Source organism: Rana temporaria, chromosome 4 (assembly GCF_905171775.1).
Source record: "Rana temporaria chromosome 4, aRanTem1.1, whole genome shotgun sequence".
NCBI classification, from domain to species: domain Eukaryota; kingdom Metazoa; phylum Chordata; class Amphibia; order Anura; family Ranidae; genus Rana; species Rana temporaria.
Window position 1 is genome coordinate 436,207,141 of NC_053492.1, and position 24,820 is coordinate 436,231,960.

The 24,820-nt window shown below is 44.9% G+C and overlaps 1 protein-coding gene across 1 annotated transcript in view; it reads right to left on the reverse strand.

Moving 5' to 3' along the window:
• The window catches only part of VASH2 (vasohibin 2), a 136,245-nt gene that overhangs the window by 8,256 nt on the left and 103,169 nt on the right, over nt 1-24,820 (reverse strand). The window contains exon 6 of the mRNA XM_040351462.1: nt 1,098-1,479. Within this exon, the coding sequence (XP_040207396.1) occupies nt 1,098-1,479 (382 nt within the window). The remainder of the gene's footprint in view (nt 1-1,097; nt 1,480-24,820) is intronic.

Below are 24,820 nucleotides of genomic sequence, written 5' to 3' on the forward strand. Positions count from 1 at the left end.
CAGCCCCCCTAAAGTCAGAGGGGCAGTAACCTGGCCCCCTGTTTAGAAATCCCTGCTTTAAATTGATCACCAACAGTCTACTGCAGCCTTTCTCAAACATTTTACCCCAGAAGAACCCTTCGAGTTTCAGGTCTCAGGGGACCTCTTAATATAAATACATAAAGGCGTCATTGCCAAAATGTCCAGTATATTGGTGGCCAGTTGGAATGATACCCCCCTTACAGATGGCTAAAAAGATCATTGGTGTCATCTTGCTGGCTCTGCCAAGTGGCATTAAAACTGATCTATACTGGCATCATCAGATAATGGGAGAACATTAATCCACAGCTCAAGGAACCCTGGTTAAGAATAGCTGGTCTACTGAATATAAATTCAGACATACAGATCAGATTCTGTAACTGCCTGTATAAATAAATTGTTCCGCCATGAACAAAAGCTCTCTTCCTAAACATGTCAATGGAAGTGCCAAGGCAGCTTAAAGGGTTTGTAAAGGTTTGTTTTTTATTTTCTAAATAGGTTCCTTTAAGCTGGTGCATTGTTGGTTCACTTACCTTTTCCTTCAATTTCCCTTCTAAATGGTTTCTTTCTATGTCTGAAATTTTCACTTCCTGTTTCTCCTCAGTAAATTTGTCCCCATGTCCTGGCTGGGGTTAGTCAGCCAGAACAGCTTACTGAGGAGAAAAAGGAAGTGAGAAATTCAAACAAAGAAAAAAAAACATTTAGAAGGGAAATCGAAGAAAAAAGTGAACCAACAATGCACTGGCTTTAAGGACCCATTTAGAAAATAAAAAACGAGCCTTTACAATCCCTTTAAGGTATCTAAATAAGAGGTAAAATGCAGATGCACTCATGAAGGTTCTAAGATGGAGCTCAGAAGTCTTTTGGAGGAAATCACAAGTGCGAGCTGAAATCACCTAAAAGTACACTGCATTTGTCCAATTACAGAAGCCCAAAGGACTGAGGACACTGACCACCGTAAAAACCTGACAACAACTCTATTCCTTCCCCAATCTGTCCAAAAATAAAAGTTGGGCTTTAAGAGGTCTTGATGTTTTAGTGGCCAGGTGAATTCTCCTGCTTTCCGGCACACCACCCACCTTCATTCTCATGTCCCGGGCGTGCTTCTCCAGCTCTTTCTTGACGTCCGCTCTTACCATCTTGCCCATGTTGATGACAAGATACTTCCATTCAATTGGCTGGAAAGTGTGGGGGTCATGGGGAACATACAACCCAATCTTCACCTTCTTCACCGTGTGGGAATACTTTTTGTAAGAGTCCTCAAATTCAAAAATGAGCTCACTTAGAGTCCGAAAGGTCAAAGGTTTGTCCATGAGGTCCGATCTCCGGCTCATGCCCAGCGTGCCGTAGCGCCCATTGCAGTGAATGCCCAGCACGACGTGGTGAAAATAGTTCCCTGAGAACTGAGTTTTAAAGCTGATGGGGAACCGCTCCACACTCGCATGTCCATTCGTCAGATATCTGTAGCACAGAGTTAAGGAATTGTTTTTGTACAGCACCGTGAATAATGACCGATCGCCCTGACTTATGCTATGCAGGAGAATATAGGAATGTAAAAAAAAGATATTCGGTACCATTTCAAAATGAATTACGTTTTTGAATTAATAAAGGATTGGAGTAGTATATGGTGTTTTTCGATTTGCCATGAGATTTTTATATAAATTCAGAAAAATGCAAGATAGGAAAAACAAAGCTCTGTTCCATGTATAAAAAAGCATTACAAAACTAGGAAAGTGTCAGTCACCTGACCAAACAACTATTAGCTCATCAACTATAATTATAAGCTGCACATTGACTCATTAGTCTTGATGTTCTATGAAACAATACAAAAATTCCCAAGTGCACCCTCCAGCTAGTCTGCAAAATAGTTTAATTATTTCAACCTTCCAAGTTGTTAAAATGTTTTTATTGCGTACATTTGTAAATACCTGTGAAGCCACAGTGCCGTTTCAACATACCTCTGTAAAGTGTGGTCCCCAAAGCTGGCCATACATGAATGGAAATTAGACCAGTTCAACAAGGACCGACTGATTTTCGATCCATGTATGGGCAGGCTGGTTATACAGAAGTAGACCTTCTGATCAATCAGTGCCGCAGGCTGTAGGCAGACACTGGGTGTTTGTCCAGCTCCTCTGAATGGCTTTGCTCCTGGAAGGAAAAAAGCAGCTTAAAATTGAACCTAAAGCCATGTTTTTCACGAATGTGTGTCAAGCGTTTTGGCATTCAGTTCAATTGTCCAGAATATTAATTAATTTTGGCCAAGAAAATAAATGAACGCTCAAGAGCTAAACCCACCTAGCGTTTAGGTGCATCAAGCATTTTTTGTTCTGCCGAAATGCTCCTTTCCTGAAGTGATGTTTTTCTTTTAGCCTCTAAACACCTGTATGCCTATCTGTGCATTGATGGATAGGCCAACATAGAGGGGAGTTTTTTGCAGGGAAAAAAAACGCCAAACGCACTTAAAAGTGGCTTTTGTGCAGAGGTGACACTAAAAGGTTAAAAAAATGTTTTTTTAAATAACAAAAACATGTTATACTTACCTCCACTGTGCAGCTCGTATTGCACAGAGTGGCCCCCGATCCTTGTCTTTTGGGGTCCCTCGGCGGCTGTCTCGGCTCCTCTCCGCTTCTGATAACCCCCTCTGGGTAGCGCTCTCCCAAGGGGGTTACCTTGCGGGCGCGCTCCCAAGTCCTGTATTCAGCGTCCATAGCTGCCGACTACAGGACTCGGCCCCCTCCCCCGTGTCATTGGAGTTGATTGACAGCAGCGCAAGCCAATGGCTGCGCTGCCATCAATCTAGCCAAAGACGAGCTGAGAAGACTGAGCAAAGGAAGAGTGCGTTTGCGACGCGGGACTTTCCAGGGCTCAGGTAAGTAAAAGGGGGGAGGGGGGCTGGGGTGCCAGTGATCGTAAGAGGTTTCAAGAGGTTTTTTCACCTTAATGCATAGGATGCATTAAGGTGAAAAAAACATGAACCTTTACAACCCCTTTAATGTCATCCTGATTACATCTACTTTAATCAACAGGAGGATACAATTCACAAGCTTTAGGAAAACATCCCATGCACACCATTTGAAATGACTAATTTAGCAGATAATGGGCATTTGCACTGGCTAATGGAAACAGAGGCGGTGGCGAGCTGGGGCAAGTTCAAATTTGCAGTCTGTTGAATTCACTTACAGCCATCTTAAAGTGAGAGTAAACGCCCTTGTATTATTTTAACCCAGGGGTTGACAAATTTGCTTGGAATCTAGGAGCCAGCTAAAAAAGTTAGGAGCCAGAAAACGCGCCCCGTCGCGACGAGCTTGCGCGCAGAAGCGAACACATACATAAACGGTGTTCAAACCACACATGTAAGGTATCGCCGCGATTGGTAGAGCGAGAGCAACAATTCTAGCCCTAGACCTCCTCTGTAACTCAAAACATGCAACCTGTAGAGTTTTTTAAACGTCGCCTATGGAGATTTTAAAGGGTAAAAGTTTGACGCCATTCCACGAGCGGACGTAATTTTGAAGCGTGACATGTTGGGTATCAATTTACTCAGCGTAACATTATCTTTCATACTATTAAAAAAAAATGGGGATAATTTTACTGTTGTCTTATTTTTTAATTAAAAAAAGTGTAATTTTTTCCCCAAAAAAGTGTGCTTGCAAGACCGCTGCGCAAATACTGCATGACAGAAAGTATTGCAACGATCGCCATTTTATTCTCTAGGGTGTTAGGATAAAAAAAATATATAATGTTTGGGGGTTCTAATTAGAGGGAAGAAGATGGCAGTGAAAATAGTGAAAAATTACATTAGAATTGCTGTTTAACTTGTAATGCTTAACTTGTAATACCAACGGCTCACCACCAGATGGTGCCAGCTCAAAAAAATAAAAATAAAAAAAAAATCTTTTTTTTTTTTTGCCCCCCCTTCCAAGCCAAGTCGCCAGGACCCTATTTCTAGTCGCCATGGCGACCTGTCGCCCGGGATTTGTCGACCCCTGTTTTAACCTATACTAAGCCTATAATAAGGCTCACCTATAGGTACAGTAATTATCTTCTAAATGTGTACCATTTAGGGGATATTTACTTTAGATGCAGCCGGTGACATGACCGGCGCATGTGCTCTGAACGGCATAGCCGCGACATTCCTTCAGAGCTGAGCCATAAACAGCAATGCCCGCGTGCGTGCATGCATGGGAGTGACGACATCGTTGTCTCTGCAATTCATAGTGCTGAAGCTCGCCAGGAAATACTGATCGGCGCTGGCAGCCATTGGCTCATTGGATCCTGGTCGTGAGACTGGGTACTGTCAGACAGGGAGCTGTTCACATTGGCTGAAAGTCAACTGTTTTCAGCCTGTGTGTACCTGGCATTAGGCTGGGTAGATGCTCTTCTTGGGGTCGAGCAGAAATACTGTATAATAGAGAAAACCCTAAGCAGCACATTATCTATAGATCTGGGCTGTTCTTGTACTTCATTTCTCCCTGGCAGTGTTCTGTATGTATTGCGGAGACCCGCGCAGTGATCGGTATAGGTATACAGTAATCTATGTTGACACAGTAGAGAAGATTTACCGCATTACGCAACCAGAAGAATTATTCTCAAGCCACCACCTCTAAACAAAAGGAGAAGCTTAGCAGCGCTGCACGACCAGAGGCGATACTTAACATTTCAGAGGCAGAACGCCGTCTCTTCCTGTTCCATCGTCTCTGACCTTCATGTTCTATTCACATATCTATACAGAAACGGCAGCCAGCAAAGCAGGGAAAACTCTAGAGATACAAAAGGAACTTTGTACGAGAGCACACAAGGTGAAAGAGCACACTGGCCAAATCTCCACATCAGCAGAGATTACGCGAGCCCTTAATTGACCGTATACTATACAAAGCCGATTTTCAAGCTCCTCAAAATTTACCAAAACTCCGTAATAAGAAGACAAACCTAAACAATCCATTCAATTTATATTTAAGATGAACTCCGAAATTGCTAAAAGAAAGAAAATATATATCTGGCAACTATGCAATTCTTGCGGAATGCAAGACTGTTGGGCCTATATGGTACTTGATGATGTCAGTAGGTGCCCGCCCGGCTGGAGTGCCTAATGCCTAGTACACACGATCGTTTTTCCCGTCGGTAAAACTGCCGTGTTTTCCTTTGGCCCGGGAAAACTGGATGTGTGTATGCTCCTTAGTTTTCCCGACAAGAAAACTGCGGTTTAAAAAGTGAGAACATGTTCTCTTTTTTCACACCGCGAAACGCTGCATTTTTTCCCCCGCAGTTTTCCCATGGGAAACACTGCGAGGGAGCATACACACTGACGGTTTTCCCGACCAAAGTTCTCCTGGCAGTTTTCCTGTTGGGAAAACCGTCCGTTTTCCCCTCGGTTTTCCCGGCGGTCTTTTGACCATCGGGAAAACCGATCGTGTGTACTAGGCATTAGAAAAGAGGCTTCAATGTTGTACAGATGGAGGAAGCCTGCCAGAGTGCAGAATAGGGTATTACAACTTACCTCTACCCCTAGTCTTAATAAGCACTTAAGCCTTGCAATGTGGGGGGATCCCACCGCAAGAGTATTTTTTTTTTCTGCCCAGAGTGCGGCTTTAAATCAGGCAGGCACCTGAACTTCAAGTTTGATGGTAGATCGAAGGGAGATTGTACAACCAGACTGTATAGTGTATGGCCATCTTACGTCTCACACAGTCACAATGGGAGATCTCAAAGGTTCTGCCAGGAGACATGCTATGCATAGAAATATATGCAGCTGAGAAAAAATGAAGGAAGAACATCCTTGCCCCTTGAAGAAAGGGGGGACAAGGTTCAAGTTATTACCCATAGTGACCAGTCAGCTGTCAACAAGGATTGTTTAGAATTGGTTACTATTGACAACATCCTTTTATCACGGCTTTATTCCTCCACTTTTCTATATAGAGCCCTTTGTAACCAAATCACACCTTTCTTCTGAATTATCTAAAGAGCTGAAAACTGGCCCATGATTGCAATGGGATACTAGTACACATAACTGCTCTTCGAACTTGGTCCAAAAATACATCTCTAGAAGCAAACCAAATACAAAGTATGCATCATGGATTGACGTTACACTTCGCATTTGTTCACGCTATCAAATATTAGGACTGACAATTCAGGGAAGTTCAGCTCTCTTGGCAATGTCATTCGTTACTACTAAAAGCCCAAAAACTATTTCCAAAGCGATAGGTGTCAAAATGCAGTAACGGTTTCTACCAGTAGGGGGCACTAGTGTATAAGAAAATACAATTTGGAGTTGTTTAATATTTCTTAAAGGAGAGGGCTATCAATTGACTGTACTGCTTTGCTTCTTAAATGGGATGACCTTTAAGACTGACATTTCTCAAAACTTCACACTCTGGCTACAACCTTTCCATGGCCTACAGAGAGCTGTTGATTTGAGAACCAGCCACAATGGGCGGGTATCTCAATAGTCCAATAATTTAGGTGGCAGTGGCAAAACGGTGAGGGATCATTGGTGAGTATAGGAGTTGGGGACCCTTGTAGAGACACTTTCTCCTACATGATTTTTTTTGGGGGGGTCCCCATCAGTGCATTAGGGCCCTATTCAAAAATATCATCTAATGAGTAAAAATGAGGTAGATCGAGAGATAGCAGCAGAACTAGACTTTCTAAGAAAGATGCAACTAGATGCATTTATTAGAAGTAAATCAAGTATATATGTGGAAGTCCATTAACGGGGTTCGAGGAGCTATGCCTGAAGAGGGAATCATTAAAACACTCACTTGCTAAATTAACTAAACTGGAAGCCCCTCAGGGTCTTACTTTTCTATGGGAGTAGACTGGGAGTAGATACCAAGAAGGGAGATACAAAATCCTCACTAGATGGTATAGAACACCAATAAAATTACATCGAATCAGTGTTGCCAACCTATCAGATTAAAAAATTTACTGGCACGACACCCGAAATTTACTGGCGTAGCCACGTTTTTACTGGCATTTCACAAAAGTTACTAAAATTACATTTTTAGGTGCAAATTTCAGTACGCTAGGCAAATAGCAATGTGATTTAAGGTAGATGTTAAGGGAAACATTTTTTTTTTGTTATTTTCGATATAATAAGAGCAAATGATTTAGTCGCATCACCCCCTGCCTCCATCCCCCTCTGCCACCAACACCCCCTGCCTTCACCCCCCTCTGCGGTGCCACAATCTCCCTCTGCCTCCAATCTATCCCAGGCCCCCTGCCTCCATTGTCCCCTGCCTCTATCCCCCTCTGCGGTGCCACCAACAACCCCTGTCTCCATCCCCAACCTTTGCGATGCCACCATCTCCCTCTGCGGTGTCACCAACACCCCCTGCCTCCTATCACCCCCTGCCTCCATTGCCCCCTGCCTCCATCCCCCTCTGCAGTGCCACTGCAGCCACCATCACCCCCTGCCTCCAATCTCTATGCGCAGTTTTTACTGGCACATTTCCGCAACCACGGACATTTACGAACGGGGGAAAAAAGTGCCCATTTTTACGAACTGTCCATAAAAATACGGACGGTTGGCAACACTGCATCGGATATACCCCCAAATAATCTGAATTTTGTTGGAGATGTAAGGAAGCAGAAGGAACTATACTGCACATCTTTTGGGAATGTTAAAGAGTTTTGGAGAATGGTAGCTGAAACTATTGAATTAATAGGAGTGTGGTTAGGAGAAAATCCAGCTGCATTTCTGTTATTTGACATCCCTATTTCAGCAGAAAAATAAAAAAAAATCTCTGAGACATTTGATGGTGGCAGCGAGGGCATGTATCCCTGTCCTGTGGAAATTCGAAAGTCCCCCCATCAAGAGCACAATGGTTTACGAGGATTGTAGAAATCCAACAAATGGAGAATCTTACTCTCGCAATGAAGGATCAAGACAGTAGGTACCGTAAGACATGGGCCCCCTACATGACATATAGAGAAGAGACGAGAGTTAATGAGTGAAGTAGTGCGGCGGTGGGCAGCGGGGGGAGGGAGGTCTGGGGCACGGTTAGAGGATGGGGGTTTACTTTTTTTTCTTTATTCCCCTTTTTGGGTGGGAAACAGGTGGGGAAGAAACAGAAAGAAGAGTTTGTAATAAGTTGAGTGGTAATAGAATGTATATAATCAATAGGATGTAATATAAATGTGGAATTACGAACATGTAGGATTATGTCTATTTGAAACAATGATGAGAAACTTATGAAAAATAAAGAATTTATACAAAAAAAGAATGGCACCACAACGCACCACCAACAACCTATAACCATGCTTTGTGGTTACACATTTCCAAGGCATAGGCATGAAGCTGGCCTTAGAATTCTGTATCAGTTCTCCTGGATGGTCCATAAACTCCATTTATTATGTGTCTCTATGTAAGAACTACAGACTCCAAATAAATGGCACTATCCTTCCAGCCACTGCAACTGCCACCCATATAGGACAGTGTGTGACTGGACACACAGAGCTATGGTTTGGGAGCACGCCTGCTTGGGTGCCCACACAGCAAGCTGCTTGCAGTGGGGGCATCCAGCAGGAGGGAGGAGCCAGGAGCGCTGGTGTGGGGCCCGAGAAAGGAGGATTAGGGCTGCTCTGTGCAAAACCATGTAGGTAGAACATTTTTTTAAATAACAAACAACAAGGCTTTAATATTGCTTTTTCATTTAACTAGAGGGGTAGAACTCCTCTCACAACTGGAAATGAGAGGAAATCCCTGAAAAGTGAGGGAATCCCTTGTTGTCACCAGGGTCCCCAGAACTAGTGTCCTCATTGGAAGATTTCCCCTCTATTACTGTTCTGGTGTCAACTAAAAATTTGGGATTTTCTTTCACTTTTACGCTCAATGATAATGGTCACAACCAGGGGATTCCCTCACTGTGAAGGGATTTCCTCTACTTCCTGTTTCGGCTATGGGACAGGAAGTGAAATAAAATCTCCCCATAGGACACAGGTGCTAAATAAATATAAAAAAGCAGGGGTTAAAAAAAGTCCCTTAACTACCTTCCGCCATATAGACAAATGACGGTAGGCGGGATGCTCTATTGTTCTAGGATGACGTCACTGGGACACAGTGTGACACAGCTCTTTAACCTTGCAATTAGCTGTGTCCAATCACAGCTAATCACGTGTAAACAAGGAAATGCTGTTTACCAGCTCTCCTCGCCTTACACAGAGTGAGGCGAGGAGAGCCGATCAGTGGCATCTCCTCACAGGGGAGACCTGTACAGAGAATCAGGGCAGTGGTCATTAGTGCAGCCCCAACAGTATCCAGCAGTGATGCCAATCTCTGCCCATTAGTGATACCTATTTGTACCCAGCAGTGATGCCAATCTCTGCCCATTAGTGATGCTTGTTCGTGCCCATCAGTGATGCAAGTTAGTGCTGCCTTTCAGTGCCGCCTATCTGTACCAGTTATCATTGCCCATCAGTGCTGTCTATCAGTGCCTCCACATCAGTGCCGCCTCATCAGTGCCCTTCAGTAATGTCTCATCAGTGCCCATCAGTGAAGGAGAAAAATTTGTATTTACAAAAGTTTGACTTTTGTTTTTTTGCAAAAAATAAAAAATGCCAGTGGTGATCAAATACTGCCAAAAGAAAGCCATTTGTGTACAAAAAAAATATATATATATATAAAATGATAAAAATGTGTACAGTGTTGCACGACCGCACAATTCTCATTCAAAGTGTGACAAGGCTGAAAGCTGGAAATTGGCCTGGGATAGAAGGGGGTGAAAGTGGTTCATCTATCCAAATGAAACAAAATGCCATTTAGTTGTACTTGAAATGCTCCATAACACGAACAATCAGAAGTTCCCCTTTTAGAAAAGTCACTGCAGCTGAAGCAGAGAGAGTTCCTGGAAATTGCAGAAATTTCAGAGAATCTGCAAATGATCCGGCAGCCAGGAAAACAGTCCGTGTCTCTGCTACCCAGCAGGAGTCAGTACAGAGTTTGCTCAGCAAACAGCAACACCCATTATTTGACAGCGGCACCCAACCATGATAAAAAATGGCTGCCTGCGGTAGGCTGCCATAATTGTCCCTCCTCACGTCACCTGTCACTGTGTACTGCGTGACACTGATCCAACAAGGATACAGATCATCCCGACAGTGGAAACACACAAAACATTCCCACACCTCGATCTACAGAGCAAATAGGAACAGTGATTATAGCATTTCAAAAGCAACCAGGTTTAACCACTTAAGGACCGAAAGGATTCACCCCCTTAATGACCAGGCCACTTTTTGCCATTTTTCCAACACCATGTCACTTTAACTGACAATTGCGTGGTCGTGCAACACTATACTCAAACATTTTTTTTTACCACAAATGGAGCTTTCTTTTGGTGGTATCTGATCACCTCTGCGTTTTTTCTTTTTTGAGTTATAAACAAAAAAAGGCCGACAATTTAAAAAAACTTTTTTTTTTTTTTTAGGTTTTTGCTGTAATAAATATCCCAAAACAATAAAAATGTAAAAAAAATAAAAAAATGCCATCAGTTTAGGCCAACATGTAGTATTCTACATATTTTGGGTAAAAAAAAAAAACAATCGCAATAATATTGATTGGTTTTCGCAAAAGTTAGTGTCTACAAAATAGGGGATTTATTTATGGCTTTTTTTTTGTTTTTTTTACTAGTAATGGTGGTGATCAGCGATTTTTATGGTGTATATGAAAAAGTGCAGCTCTATTTTTGTAACCAGGTGTAATATTAAAGTGGAGTTCCACCCATAAATATAACATTACATCAGTAGTTTTAAAAAAATGTCATTAGTCCTTTACGAAAAAATTATTTTTTTTTAGATGCCTTCAAAGTGTTGTTGCTAGGCAGAATAGTTAATCTTCCCACTTCCTGCACCTAGGTGCTTAATGCTTCCTAACCTACACCGCACAGACTCCTGGGAATGTAGTGGGTGTAACTTTCCATGAGTCTGTGCATTTCCCAGTCTCAAAGAATCATGTGACTTGGACAGCACAGGTGCCGAAACCTGATCTGACACTGCTTGTGCAGCACTGAGCATGTGCGAGTTTTGCAAGGCTGAAATCCAGGAAGTCATACAGTCTGGCTTCATGATGCCCACACTTAAGATGGCCCCAGTCAATTTCTATTTTATAAAGTGTCTAAATGCTGTAACAACCTAACAAAACGGACCTTAGTTTACAGACTAACTTTACTAGAATACATTAAGCTTGTATATTACAGGGGTATTTATATTTAAAAAGTGAAATTGTGGCCGGAACTCCGCTTTAAGATAATACCTTGAACAGTATATAAACACCTATAAATGTGAAATAGTGACGAGGATCCCTTAAATGTGATTAATACGGTGACCCCACTGTGTTGGTCACAATATTAACACCTCAACTGGTGAATGAACAATAGTCCAGAGGGTTAAATGAATTAGTGACAATAATATATACAAGTGACTAAAAAAAGTCCAAAGATGAAAGTGTGATCCAAGAGGCTGAACAGGGAAAACACTGCCACCAATGATAAGAGGAGGCTTACCAGATGTCTCTGACTTGGAGAGGTATATACCGCCCAAGCCGAGAGAGGCTTAGTGGTCAGTAGACCCGATGCATACAGCTGGTCCTGGATCCAAAACGGTCATTCAATATCAACGAGCCAAAACATCAATATAGATAATGACTATTTTAAATGGTCTTTCCTTGCAACCTTTTCTACACAACATAAACAAATTAAGGCCATTTTTGATCAACATTGGGGTATACTGAAGAATGATCGAGTTTTGGGTTCACTTATTCCTGAAAGGCCTAGAGCAGACCTGGGCAAACTACGGCCCGCGGGCCGTATACGGCCCGGCGGACCTTTTAATCCGGCCCACCCCCGCCGCCGAAACCGCCACGTTAATCACCGCGGCGGGGAACATTAGACAGCGTTCGTTTGAACAGCTGTTTTCCCCGCCGCGCATAGACACTCCCCCTTGGACGGATCTGTCCAATCGCGAGCAAGGGGGAGTCACATAGACACTCCCCCTTGCTCGCGATTGGACAGATCCGTCCAAGGGGGAGTGTCTATGCGCAGCGGGGAAAACAGCTGTTCAAACGAACGCTGTCTAATGTTCCCCGCCGCGGTGATAACAGTAGGCAGGGCCGGTGTAGCAGTAAGATCGGCATCCCAAGAAAATTGGCATCCCTTGTAGCAACTGAGCATGTGCAGATTTCAGTCCATTGAAATCGAGCGCAGAGCTGCTGCACTACAACACAGCTGAGTCAGATTAACCCTGCACGCGCCGAGAGCTATTGCCGAGGAACACTGCATCAGGATGACCGCGGGGGACACAGGCTTGTATAGGCTACCTACGGGGGGGATCAGTCTGTATGTCCAGGGGGGGGCAGTCTGTATGTCATGGGGGGGCAGTCTGTATGTCACGGAGGGGGGGGGGGGGGGTGCAGCCACTTGTGCCAACACACGCAGCCACTTGTGCCAACACACGCAGCCACTTGTGCCAACACACGCAGCCACTGTGCCACCATAAATTGTCACCACTGTGCCAATCACACGCAGCCACTGTTCCCAAACACAGCCACTGTGCCAATCACACGCAGCCACTGTGCCAATCACACGCAGCCACTGTGCCAATCGCACGCAGCCACTGTGCCCATCACACGCAGCCACTGTGCCCAACACACGCAGCCACTGTGCCCAACACACGCAGTCACTGTGCCATCAATTGTTGCCACTGTGCCCATCACACGCAGCCACTGTGCCATCAATTGTCGCCACTGTGCCCATCAAACGCAACCACTGTGCCCATCAAACGCAACCACTGTGCCATCACACGCAGCCACTGTGCCATCACATGCAGCCACTGTTTAATCAATTGTGGCTATTGATTAAACAGTGGCTGCCTGTCACCAGCCTCTGTCCACCTCCTGTGTCATGTCCCCAGCGTCTGTCCCCCTCCTGTGTCATGTCCCCAGCCTCTGTCCCCCTCCTGTGTCATGTCCCCAGCGTCTGTCCCCCTCCTGTGTCATGTCCCCAGCGTCTGTCCCCCTCCTGTGTCATGTCCCCAGCGTCTGTCCCCCTCCTGTGTCATGTCCCCAGCGTCTGTCCCCCTCCTGTGCCATGTCCCCAGCGTATGTCCCCAGCCTCTGTCCCCCTCTTGTGTCATGTCCCCAGCCTCTGTCCCCCTCTTGTGTCATGTCCCCAGCCTCTGTCCCCCTCCTGTGTCATGTCCCCAGCCTCTGTCCCCCTCCTGTGCCATGTCCCCAGCCTCTGTCCCCCTCCTGTGTCATGTCCCCAGCCTCTGTCCCCCTCCTGTGTCATGTCCCCAGCCTCTGTCCCCCTCCTGTGCCATGTCCCCAGCCTCTGTCCCCCTCCTGTGTCATGTCCCCAGCCTCTGTCCCCCTCTTGTGTCATGTCCCCAGCCTCTGTCCCCCTCCTGTGCCATGTCCCCAGCCTCTGTCCCCCTCCTGTGCCATGTCCCCAGCCTCTGTCCCCCTCCTGTGTCATGTCCCCAGCCTCTGTCCCCCTCCTGTGTCATGTCCCCAGCCTCTGTCCCCCTCCTGTGCCATGTCCCCAGCCTCTGTCCCCCTCCTGTGCCATGTCCCCAGCCTCTGTCCCCCTCCTGTGCCATGTCCCCAGCCTCTGTCCCCCTCCTGTGCCATGTCCCCAGCCTCTGTCCCCCTCCTGTGCCATGTCCCCAGCCTCTGTCCCCCTCCTGTGCCATGTCCCCAGCCTCTGTCCCCCTCCTGTGCCATGTCCCCAGCCTCTGTCCCCCTCCTGTGCCATGTCCCCAGCCTCTGTCCCCCTCCTGTGCCATGTCTATAACAAGTACTCGTACCAGTTTTCCAACAATGATATTTACTGCTTTTTATAAAGAAATACAATTGATTTTATGCAGTATTGAGTTTAGCCTTTTGGCCCGGCCCTCCAAAATATTTTTAGTTTCTCATGTGGCCCCATCGAAAAAATAATTGCCCACCCCTGGCCTAGAGTCATATATCGAGGAGTACTATCACTTTAAAGTAAGATTGCACCCACCATCATTAATCCCCCCGATTAGGTCAACATTTTTTCACAATTGGACAGGGTACCATCCCTGTAAGAAATGTTCTGTTTGCCATCATAACACCTGTTGGCGAAGGGTTACAAAGAAATTTAGATAAATGGTGACCGACCGAATCTGCAGGGCCGAATCCGGCCCTCTCAGCCATTTCCTGTGGCCCTCGCACCTCTCCTGCAGCTGCAGGAGAGCTCCAGCCCTCCTCTGGTCCTCCTCAGACCCTTACTTTCTGCTTTTAACCACTTCCCAACCGCCGCATGTAGATATACATCGGCAGAATGGCACGTACAGGCACATTTTCCCCCGACCCTTTCCGCGGGTCGGGGGTCCGATCAGGACCCAAACTACATCCCCCACGCTACATGCGGCGGTCGGATTCCCTCGGGGAGCGATCCGGGACGACGGCGCGGCTATTCGTTTATAGCCGCTCTGTCGCGATCGCTCCCCGGAGCTGAAGAACGGGGAGAGCCGTAGGTAAACACGGCTTTCCCGTACTTCACTGTGGCGCTGCATCGATCGAGTCATCCCTTTTATAGGGAGACTCGATCGATGACGTCAGTCCTACAGCCACACCCCCCTACAGTTGTAAACACACACTAGGTGAACACTAAATCCTACAGCGCCACCTGTGTTTAACTCCCAAACTGCAACTGTCATTTTCACAATAAACAATGCAATTTAAATGCATTTTTTGCTGTGAAAATGACAATGGTCCCAAAAATGTGTCAAAATTGTCCGCTATAATGTCGCAGTCACGAAAAAAAAAATCGCTGATCGCCGCCATTAGTAGTAAAAAAAAAAAAAAAAAAATTATAAAAATGCAATAAAACTATCCCCTATTTTGTAAACACTATAAATTTGGCGCAAACCAATTGATAAACGCTTATTGCGATTTTTTTTTACCAAAAATAGGTAGAAGAAGAATACATATCGGCCTAAACTGAGGAAATTATATATATATATATATATATATATATATATATATATATATATATATGTTTTTGGGGGATATTTATTATAGCAAAAAGTAAAAAATATTGCATTTTTTTCAAAATTGTCGCTCTATTTTTGTTTATAGCGCAAAAAATAAAAACCGCAGAGATGATCAAATACCACCAAAAGAAAGCTCTATTTGTGGGGGAAAAAGGACGCCAATTTTGTTTGGGAGCCACGTCGCACGACCGCGCAATTGTCTGTTAAAGCGGCGCAGTGCCGAATTGTAAAAACCCCTTGTAGCAGCATATTGGTCCAATCCTTAAGTGGTTAAGCAATGCATCCAGTTGAGGTGTTAATATTGTGACCAACACAGTGGGGTCACCGTATTAATCACATTTAAGGGATCCTCATCACTGTTTTTACACTACCACACTACCGATCCTTAGTCCAAACAGAGTGGGCTTGGACAGCTCAGTCTTTGTGCTTAGAGCACGCTCGCAGCAAATTGGCCGGCCAGTGACAGATCTGCAGTGCGTGGGTTTTTCTCCACCATTTTGCTGCTGCATGAAGGATGTTGGGCAGTCGTGAAAAGGTCAGAAGGACACTAAATTCTGGTTTAAAAATAAATAAAAAAATCTACTAAAAGTATAAATGTATAACTCAAAATAAGTTTTTGCTCTCAGCCATCTCCAAATCTTCGAATTCCCTTGTTTGTTTTGCTGCTGTGATCTGACTTCCTGTTAGAGGGTGACTACGTTCGCTCTCCATGGTCCCACTGTAAGGACCTCTCTCCCAAGATGGACCATGGGACTTGTAGTGTGCATAGTGCAGGGCACATGTCTGCAACGAATGGAAACTGTTCATTCCAAACAAAAAGAAGTGAGGGGGGGGAAAGGTTCAGGAGCTCACGGTGGACATTACAAAGAGGCAGAAAAATATAGTATAGTGGAACCTCGGATTGCGAGTAACGTGGTTAACGAGCATTTTGCAATACAAGCCATTTTAAAAAAAAAAATCTTGACTTTGCGACTGTTATCTTGCAAAACGAGCAGGATTCATGCCTCTGCGGTGTGCAGTACCACATTTGGCCAGAGCTTCGGGGGTGCCTGTGACACTCGGAGTCGCTCAGAAATACTCCGTCTCGAGTGTTTCTGGGCCTTTCTGAGGGTTTCTGAGTTCATCTGAGCTGTCTGAGTCTCTCCGGCGCCCCCCCACCTCTGGCCACATGCCATATTGCATGCAATAGAAGTCAATGTGGAACAAATTATCTTAGTTTCCATTAACTTCTATGGGGAAACTCGCTTTGATATGAGAGTAATTTGGATTACAAGCATTCTCCTGAACTGATTATGCTCGTAATCCAAGGTTCCACTGTAGTTAATAATTTCATGAAAAATAGATTACAGGAACATTCCATGTATATGGATTTTCTTTAGAGAAGAAGATCTTTAACTTGAGAGATCTGAGACATTAGAAAGGAGTTAACACAATGTGTTTGCTCTCTGTAATGGTTACATGAACAGCCTCGCCTCCAACATGTAATTTTTCCTTGTCTTTAATACTCATCTGTTAGTACAACACAAAGACTTCACAGCCACCTCCTCCCACGTCGGCACATCCTACTCCAGCACCGGCGTCATCCGATGGGAATAGCGAGCAGCGTACACAATACGGCGTACAGATGGGAGAAGTGAGAAGTCTGCAGTAGAAGACGACAGTCACACCATAACACCCGACCTTCACAAATGGCCGCTCTGATATACATTTACACAAACTATAGAAATTGCTCAGTTCACTACAGCACAAGGCATTCGGTCTTTTCATTAACATGCTTTATTTGCCCTTTTACTGCAGATATTAGACTTACACTATATTACCAAAAGTATTGGGACACCTGCCTTTACACGCACATGAACTTTAATGGCATCCCAGTCTTAGTCCGTAGGGTTCAATATTGAGTTGGCCCACCTTTTACAGCTTCAACTCTTCTGGGAAGACTGTCCATAAGGTTTAGGAGTGTGTCTATGGGAATGTCTGACCATTCTACCAGAAGCACGTTTGTTAGGTCAGATACTGGCGTTGGGCGAGAAGTCTCCGCTCTAATTCATCCCAAAGGTGTTCTATAGGGTTTAGGTCAGGACTTTGTGCACACCAGTCATGTACCGCCACCCCAAACTCACTCATCTACGTCTTTATGGACCTTCCTCTGTGCACTGGTCCAAATCATTTGGTGGAGGGAGGATTACGGTGTGGGGTTTTCAGGGGTTGGGCTTGGCCCCTTAGTTCCAGTGAAGGGAACTCGTAAGGCATTTTGGACAATTTCATGCTCCCAACTTTGTGGGAACAGTTTGGGAATGGCCCCTTCCTATTCCAACATGACTGCACAGCAGTGCACAAAGTAGGTCCAGAACGACAAAAATGAGAGAGTTTGGGGTGGAGAAACTTGGCTGGCCTGCACAGAGCCATGACCTCAACCCGATAGAACACCTTTGGGATGAATTAGAGCGGAGATTGCGAGCCTTCTCGTCCACATCAGTGCCTGACCTCACAAATGCGCTTCTGGAAGAATGGTCAAACATTCCCATAGACACACTCCTAATCCTTGTGGACGGCCTTCCCAGAAGAGTTGAAGATGTTATAGCTAAAAAGGGTGGGCCAACTCAATATTGAACCTTATGGACCAAGACTGGGATGCCATTAAAGTTCATGGGCCAGATTCAGATACATTGGTGTATCTATTGGCGGGCGTAACGTATCTCAGATACGTTACGCCACCGTAAATTAGGGCGCAAGTTCCGTATTCAGAAAGAACTTGCGCCCTAAGTTACGGCGGCGTAACGTATGTGGTCCGGCGTAAGACCGCCTAATTCAAATCTGGATGATGTGGGCATGTTTTATTTAAATTTCATGTGACCCCGCGTATTTTACGTTTTTTTGCGAACGGCGCATGCTCGAAATTACGCCGCAAATCGTCATAGCTTTAGACGTGAACGTAACTTACGTACAGCCCTATTCGCGAACGACTTACGCAAACGACGTAAATTTTTCAAAATTCGATGCGGGAACGACGTCCATACTTAACATAGGATACCCCTCATATAGCAGGGGTAACTTTATGCCGGAAAAAGCCGAACGTAAATGACGTAAAAAAATGCGCCGGGCGGACGTACGTTTCTGAATCGGCGTATCTACCTAATTAGCATATTCCTTGCGTAAATCTACGGAAGCGCCAACTAGCGGCCAGCGTAAATATGCAGCCTAAGATACGACGGTGTAAGACACTTACGCCGGTCGGATCTTAGGGAAATCTATGCGTAACTGATTCTATGAACCAGTCGCATAGATACGACCCCGCAACTCAGAGTTACGACGGCGTATCCGGAGATACGCCGTCGTAACTGCTCTCTGAATCCGGGCCCATGTTTGTAAAGGCAGACGTCCCAATACTTTTGGATATAGAGAGATTATATTATATATATATATATATATATATATATATATATATATATATATATATATATATATATATATATATAAAAAATCACACACACACACACACACACACACACACAGGAGTCTTTAAAAAGTTTCCACACTTTTTTATATTTAATAGAGTTTTAAAAAGTGCAGAAACTTTTTGAAGACCATACATATACTGTATATATATATATTCCTATCAAGTTATCCCGATATGCCAACTTGATTTTTACAGCAAGATTTACTGTTAGTTCTGAGCAGCCTCAGCCTGTACAAGTCATACGAGACGCTCTGAGATATAATTAGTCACCAGAGAAACAAATAATCCCTCTTCTGCTAATGAAGCAAAACTGAAGTTTGCACCGTGCATTGCCTGTAAGCAGCCCTCATCTCCGAAGTGCCGCGTAAAACCCCGGCTAGAAAAATGATTTTGGCTCAAATTAATTGGCACAGTAAAATGTCACAGACAGCTCCTGTAAGTGACCGGATTAAAATGACTTGTCACTAAATCGCCTCATCATATATATAATTGTCAGCGCTGGTTTTCTGTCTCCCGGCAACCGCTAAGCTGTGTACACATGGCTACCGCAGTCACCCGACCGGATTCCGGCACACGATGCACAGGCCCAGGGGGACCGGGGAACATTCCATGGCGTGGAGAGCCATAGACAATCCCAATTATATTCTGTTTATTATACCGATTTCCCCAGGGGTGCCAGTCCTATACGAGAATGTATTGGTGGATGGAGACAGGTACGGGTATTTAGCACAGGATTGCATGGATTTGGGTGCTAAGACACTGGAGGACAAGCTAGATATGAAAACGTATTCTGTGTACATTTGTTGCTATTGCATTATATTGTCTTGCTTAGAGTGGACCTAGCATCACATGGGTTTTTCATATTAAAGCAGACCTTACCCATCCCCCACATACGTAATACCCCCATTAGCCTGGGTTCAGGCAGGGATCACACTGGTACGACAAACGTTCCGACATTGGGAGTTAATGACGAATGGCGTGTGCAAATCAAGGTTTGCCTACAAGAGCCGTCTTAGGCCCCTTTCACACTTATACGACTTGTCCCACGATTTGTGATGGCAAAGTAGCATGACGTTTCCCACGATTTCCAATGACAACCATTCATATTAGTACGACTTCAAGTCGTTCCAACTTCAAAAGTAGTCCCTGCACTACTTTGGTACGATTTTGATGCCAATTACACAGGCATTCCCTGAAATTGCGGCAAAATCGCGGCCGTAAAATCATGGTGAAGTCGCAGTAGTGTGAAAGGGGCCTTAACTGGTCCGACACAAGTTGGTCCAACTTTGAAAATGCTCCCGGCACTACTTTGGTCTGACTTTGGTCCTACTTCAGCCCACCGAATATCATTGAAATCGGATCAACGTCTAATCCTTGCCCAAACCAGCCGACTTGTGACATCCGACATGGTGATTACAGGAGCAGTAAAAGGAATTGATGTCACTTTGGGATTGTTTTGATTGGTCAAAAGAACAAGTCGTACTATCTCAAAGTCAGAGCAAAATCTTATCTTGTTTATTCAAGTCAGACCTACTAGGACAGATGTAGCAGGGCAAAGTAGGGTGACAGTCGTACAACAGTCGTGTCGTACCAGTGTGAACCCGGCCTTAGGGCTTGTAGCTCAGAATACAGAACGCTCTTCAGAGAGATTTGACAAGACTCTTCACCACTTGCTTTAACGCCTTGAACTTCACAATAATGCACCACAACTGTGTGCATTGCATGGGTGGTGGGGTGCTTACAGAGCAGCCCCATTCACTTGTATATTCATACCCTTCAGGCTCTACGTCCACCAAAAAAGCAGAGGGTACAAAGTTCTTTCTTGACAATGTTACTTTCGCAGCATGTGTACCCCCCCCCCCCTGTAGCTAAAAGGGGAGTGGTCAGTGAGCAGTAAAAATGCAGCTTAGCGGTAGCGTTTTACTGCCCCTCAAACACTAGCGTGAAAGAGCCCCTAATATATTATAGCAAAATAAACACATCTCACTATAATCACTTCTAGGTTTCTCTGTTGGCACAGGCCAATGTTCCCATCTCGCTATTTTTACTATTAGACATCATTGGTGGCTGGCTTATTTATTTTTTTCAATGGCACACTGATGACATCAGATCTCATGCATTTGCAGTTTGAGAGCTTGCGCTCTTTGTATGTTTATACACCGCCGTGGCCGTGGCAGTGTACGCAGCGTTACACACATGCCATGGTAGTTACAATGAAGTTCGCCCCAAGAACTTGCAGTTTTGTTGCAAGAGCTTCCAGGAAGGTATTGGTAATGGGACCTTCTCAGAAGGCAGCTGAAAGCCAGGGTTAGGTCACCCGTGCCTCAGAAGAGGTGAAAGTACTGAAGTTACATTAAGGCCAGGTTCACACCTATGCGAATTGAGTGCGGCTTAAACCGCATCCAATTCGCAGAACATTTTAAAATACATTGTTTTCAATGAGGCTGGTTCACATATGTGCGATGCATTCACACTACGCATTGCCGCCAAACTGTGTGCGTCTTTTAGACATAGCGGTGCGGCTCAGGTGCGAATTCAAGCCCATTATCTTCTATGGGTACGCAGCTGATTCGCAGATGTGTTCAGTTCTCTTCAGGAATTTCTCTCATTCAGCTCAATACACTTCTCCCCCACTCTCCTCTCACCCGTAACTTCTCCCAGGTCTCCAAATTCGCATCTAAAACTTTGCTAATCTGCCGAACACTTCTCTTATCTCTCTGCAGAGATCAGAGAGCTGAAATTCACACCGCACTAGTGTGATTCCGGCCTAAAGGTTTCAATTAAAAGAAAATTAGGGATTTTTACAAAATAGTTACTGGGGTTGATTTATTAAAACTGGAGAGTGCAAAACCTGGTGCAGCTGTGCATGGTAGCCAATCGGCTTCCAGGATTGATCACCAAACCTTGAGGCTGGGTTCACACTGGTACGACAAACGCTCCCGACATTAGCAGCTCATGTTGCATGACGTGTGAAAATCAATGTTTCCCTATGAGAGCCGTCTTAACTGGTCCGACACAAGTCGGTCTGACTTTGAAAATGCTCCCTGCACTACTTTGGTCCGACATTGATCCTACTTCAGCCCATTGAATATCATTGAAGTTGGACAAAAGTAGGACCCTTGTCCTAACCATCCAACTTTTGACATCCGACATGTCATTACAGCAGCAGTAAAAGGAATTTATCTCACTCTGGGATTGTTTTGATTGGTCAAAGAACAAGTCAGACGATCACAAAGTTAGATCAAAGTCGTATCCTGTTCATGAAAGTCGTGTAGTATAGTGTGAACCCAGCCTAAGTTGACGTTAGAAGCGGATTTTGCTCTCTCCAGTTTCAATAAATCAACCCCACTATCTTTATTGTTAGCATGCAGAGCTGCTTAAAAATGTGGGGGAATCCCTTCCACAGTCCTATTATGTTCAGCCGGCAGGGAGCCTTCCCTGGTAGCAGAACACAATGGTCACTGCTGGTGGCTAAAACTGGCAGCAGTGATCACATGCAAAAAATCCAACTGGGTAGTTGTACTAAAGTTGATCAATGGGTTGAGTTCAGTACAACCAGCCCTGCCCCTAGATGGATTGAATTTGATCAATCTATGGCCGGCTTAAAGCGGAGGTTCACCCTAATATATTTACATCTGACCAACTTCCTTATAGTTGTAAGAAGCACAGTCCGCAATTTATTTTTTATTTTTTATGCCGCACGTACCTTGTAATCAATCTTTTCAATCTGCTTCTCCCCGCGGGAGTAGGCGTTTCTATGCCTAGGGGGATTGTCATCTGGGAGGTCGGCCAGATGATTGACGACTGTTCCCCCCGGCGGATAAGGCCCCGCCCCCCGTATTTCGTATGCGCGCACGAGTCATGGCGTTTCCGTAAAAAGCCGAACATGCAGAGCGCAGGCGCCGTATAGAAGCGACTCACATCTCTGCATGTGCGGCTTCTTTCGGAAACCCCGTAACTCGTGTGCGCCTACGCAATACAGGGGGCGGAGCCTTAACCGCCAGGGGGAACAGCAGTCAATCATCTGCCCGACCCCCCAGATGACAATCCCCCTAGGCATAGAAACGCCTACTCCCGCGGGGGAAATACATTGAAAACATGGATTACAAGGTACGTAAAGGATAAAAAAAAAAAATCCGGACTGTACTTGTTACGAATATAAGGAAGCTGGTCAGATATACATGTCAATTAGGGTGAACCTCCACTTTAACTGTGTTTGGCCAGCCTTACAGTCTTCAAGAGCTATAGGATCCAAAGATTTCTCTGCATCGGACACATGTCTTGTTCCCGGCTGCATGCCGTGGTTCCAGCCACTTGTCCCTCCCAGATAGCAAGCAATTGTGCTGCAAGTTGAAAATTACTTACTAAGCTATTGCTAGACTTGCCAGGCTTTACAAGTTTGTTGCAGCAAGTCCGCATTGCAGGACTCCAGATCAACTTTCCTTGCAAACATTCTGCAAGTCTGCTGCAAGTTCTGGTTCAGTTATGTTGTAAAATACAGTGCCTTGAAAACGTATGCATACCCCTTGAAATGTTCCACATTTTCTTCTGTTACACCCAAAAATGTAAATGTATTTTATTGGTTTTTTATTCGATAGACCAACACAAAGTGGAAGTGGAAGGAAAATTATAAAATGTTTTTCATTTTTTTTTTTACAAATAAATATATGTGAAAAGTGTGGTGTGCATTTTTGTAGAACCCGCTTTCACTGCAATTACAGCTGCAACTTATTTTGGGGATGTCTCTACCAGCTTTGCCCATTCTTCTTTGCAAAATAGCTCAAGCTCTGTCAGATTGGATGGAGAGCGTCTGTGAACAGCAATTTTCAAGTCTTGCCACAGATTCTTAGTTAGATTTTGGTCTGGACTTTGACTGGGACATTCTAACATATGAATATGCTTTGATCTAAACGAGGGGTGTCAAACTGGCGGCCCTTCAGCTGTTGCAAAACTACAAGTCTCATCATGCCTCTGCCTGTAGGAGTCCTCCTGACAAAATACATTTACGTCTTTGATTTAAAAAAAGCAGGAACAAAGATTGTCTCTGGACAGCCGCACTCTGAACAAATTGTAGCCTGTTATTAAAAGGACAGCGCTACAAGTCACAGCAAAATATAATAAAACCTGACTGCTGAGCTATGACTAAGCACTAGTTTCAGTGCGAAACGCGTCAGCAGTCAGGTTTTATTTTATTTTGCTGTGACTTGTAGTACTGTCCTTTTAATAAAAGGCTACAATTTGTTCAGAGTGCGGCTGTCCAGAGACAATCTTTGTTCCTGCTTTGCTAAGTGCATTGCCTGCACCTGAGTTGTCTGCAACAAAGGATATTCATCTGGGTTCCCACCTGGAGCGGCTATTCCCTTTTCCCCTGTCTTTAATTTTAACATGACAAAATTTGGAAAATTTCAAAGGGTATGAATACTTTAAGGCACTGTATTCACCCTACCACAATGACAGGAACTGTGGCTGAATTTTCATGCTGTAGACTTACAGAGATCTTGCTGTAGACTCACCACTGCAACTTTGCTCTTTCTAGAGACATTCCATGCAAATTTGCTACAAATTGGAAAAGTGTCAACTAGAACTTGTTCTTCAAGTGCTCTGCAAGTGTACAACTTGCCAGTGAGAATGTGCAGCAAATTAAGAGACTTACAATTCAAACACTGCCACAAATATGTGGCAAGTTATCCTTGCTATCTGGGTCGTGGTGATGTAGTGGTCGGTGGATGGTACCACAAGTGCACAGGAGGGGACAAAGTCATCCAATACTCTGGAAGTATCAGATGCAAAAGATTCTTCAGGTTCTGTAGATCTTGAAGACAATGGCCCAGATTCAGGTAGGGCCGCGCACTGATACGGCGGCGCAGCGTATCGTTTTTACGCTACGCCTCCGTAAATTACTGGAGCTACGCTGCATTCACGAAGCATTTGCTCTGTAATTTCCGGCGGCGTTTCGTAAAAGGGGCCGGCGTAAGCGCGCGTAATTTAAATGATCCCGTAGGGGGCGTGGATCATTTAAATTAAGCGCGTTCAGGCGCCTAACGTACTGCGCATGCTCCGTCGGGAAAATTTCCAGACGTGCATTGCGGTAAATGACGTCGCAAGGACGTCATTGGCTTCGACGTGAACATAAATGGCGTCCAGCGCCATTCACGAACGAGTTACGCAAACGACGCAAAATTAGAAAATCGCGACCCGGGAGCGACGTCCATACTTACCATTGGCTGCGCCTCCTAATAGCAGGAGCAGCCTTACGGCGAAAACGACGTACGCAAACTACGTAAAAAAACGAGCGCCGGCCGCGCGTACGTTTGTGAATCGGCGTAAGTATGC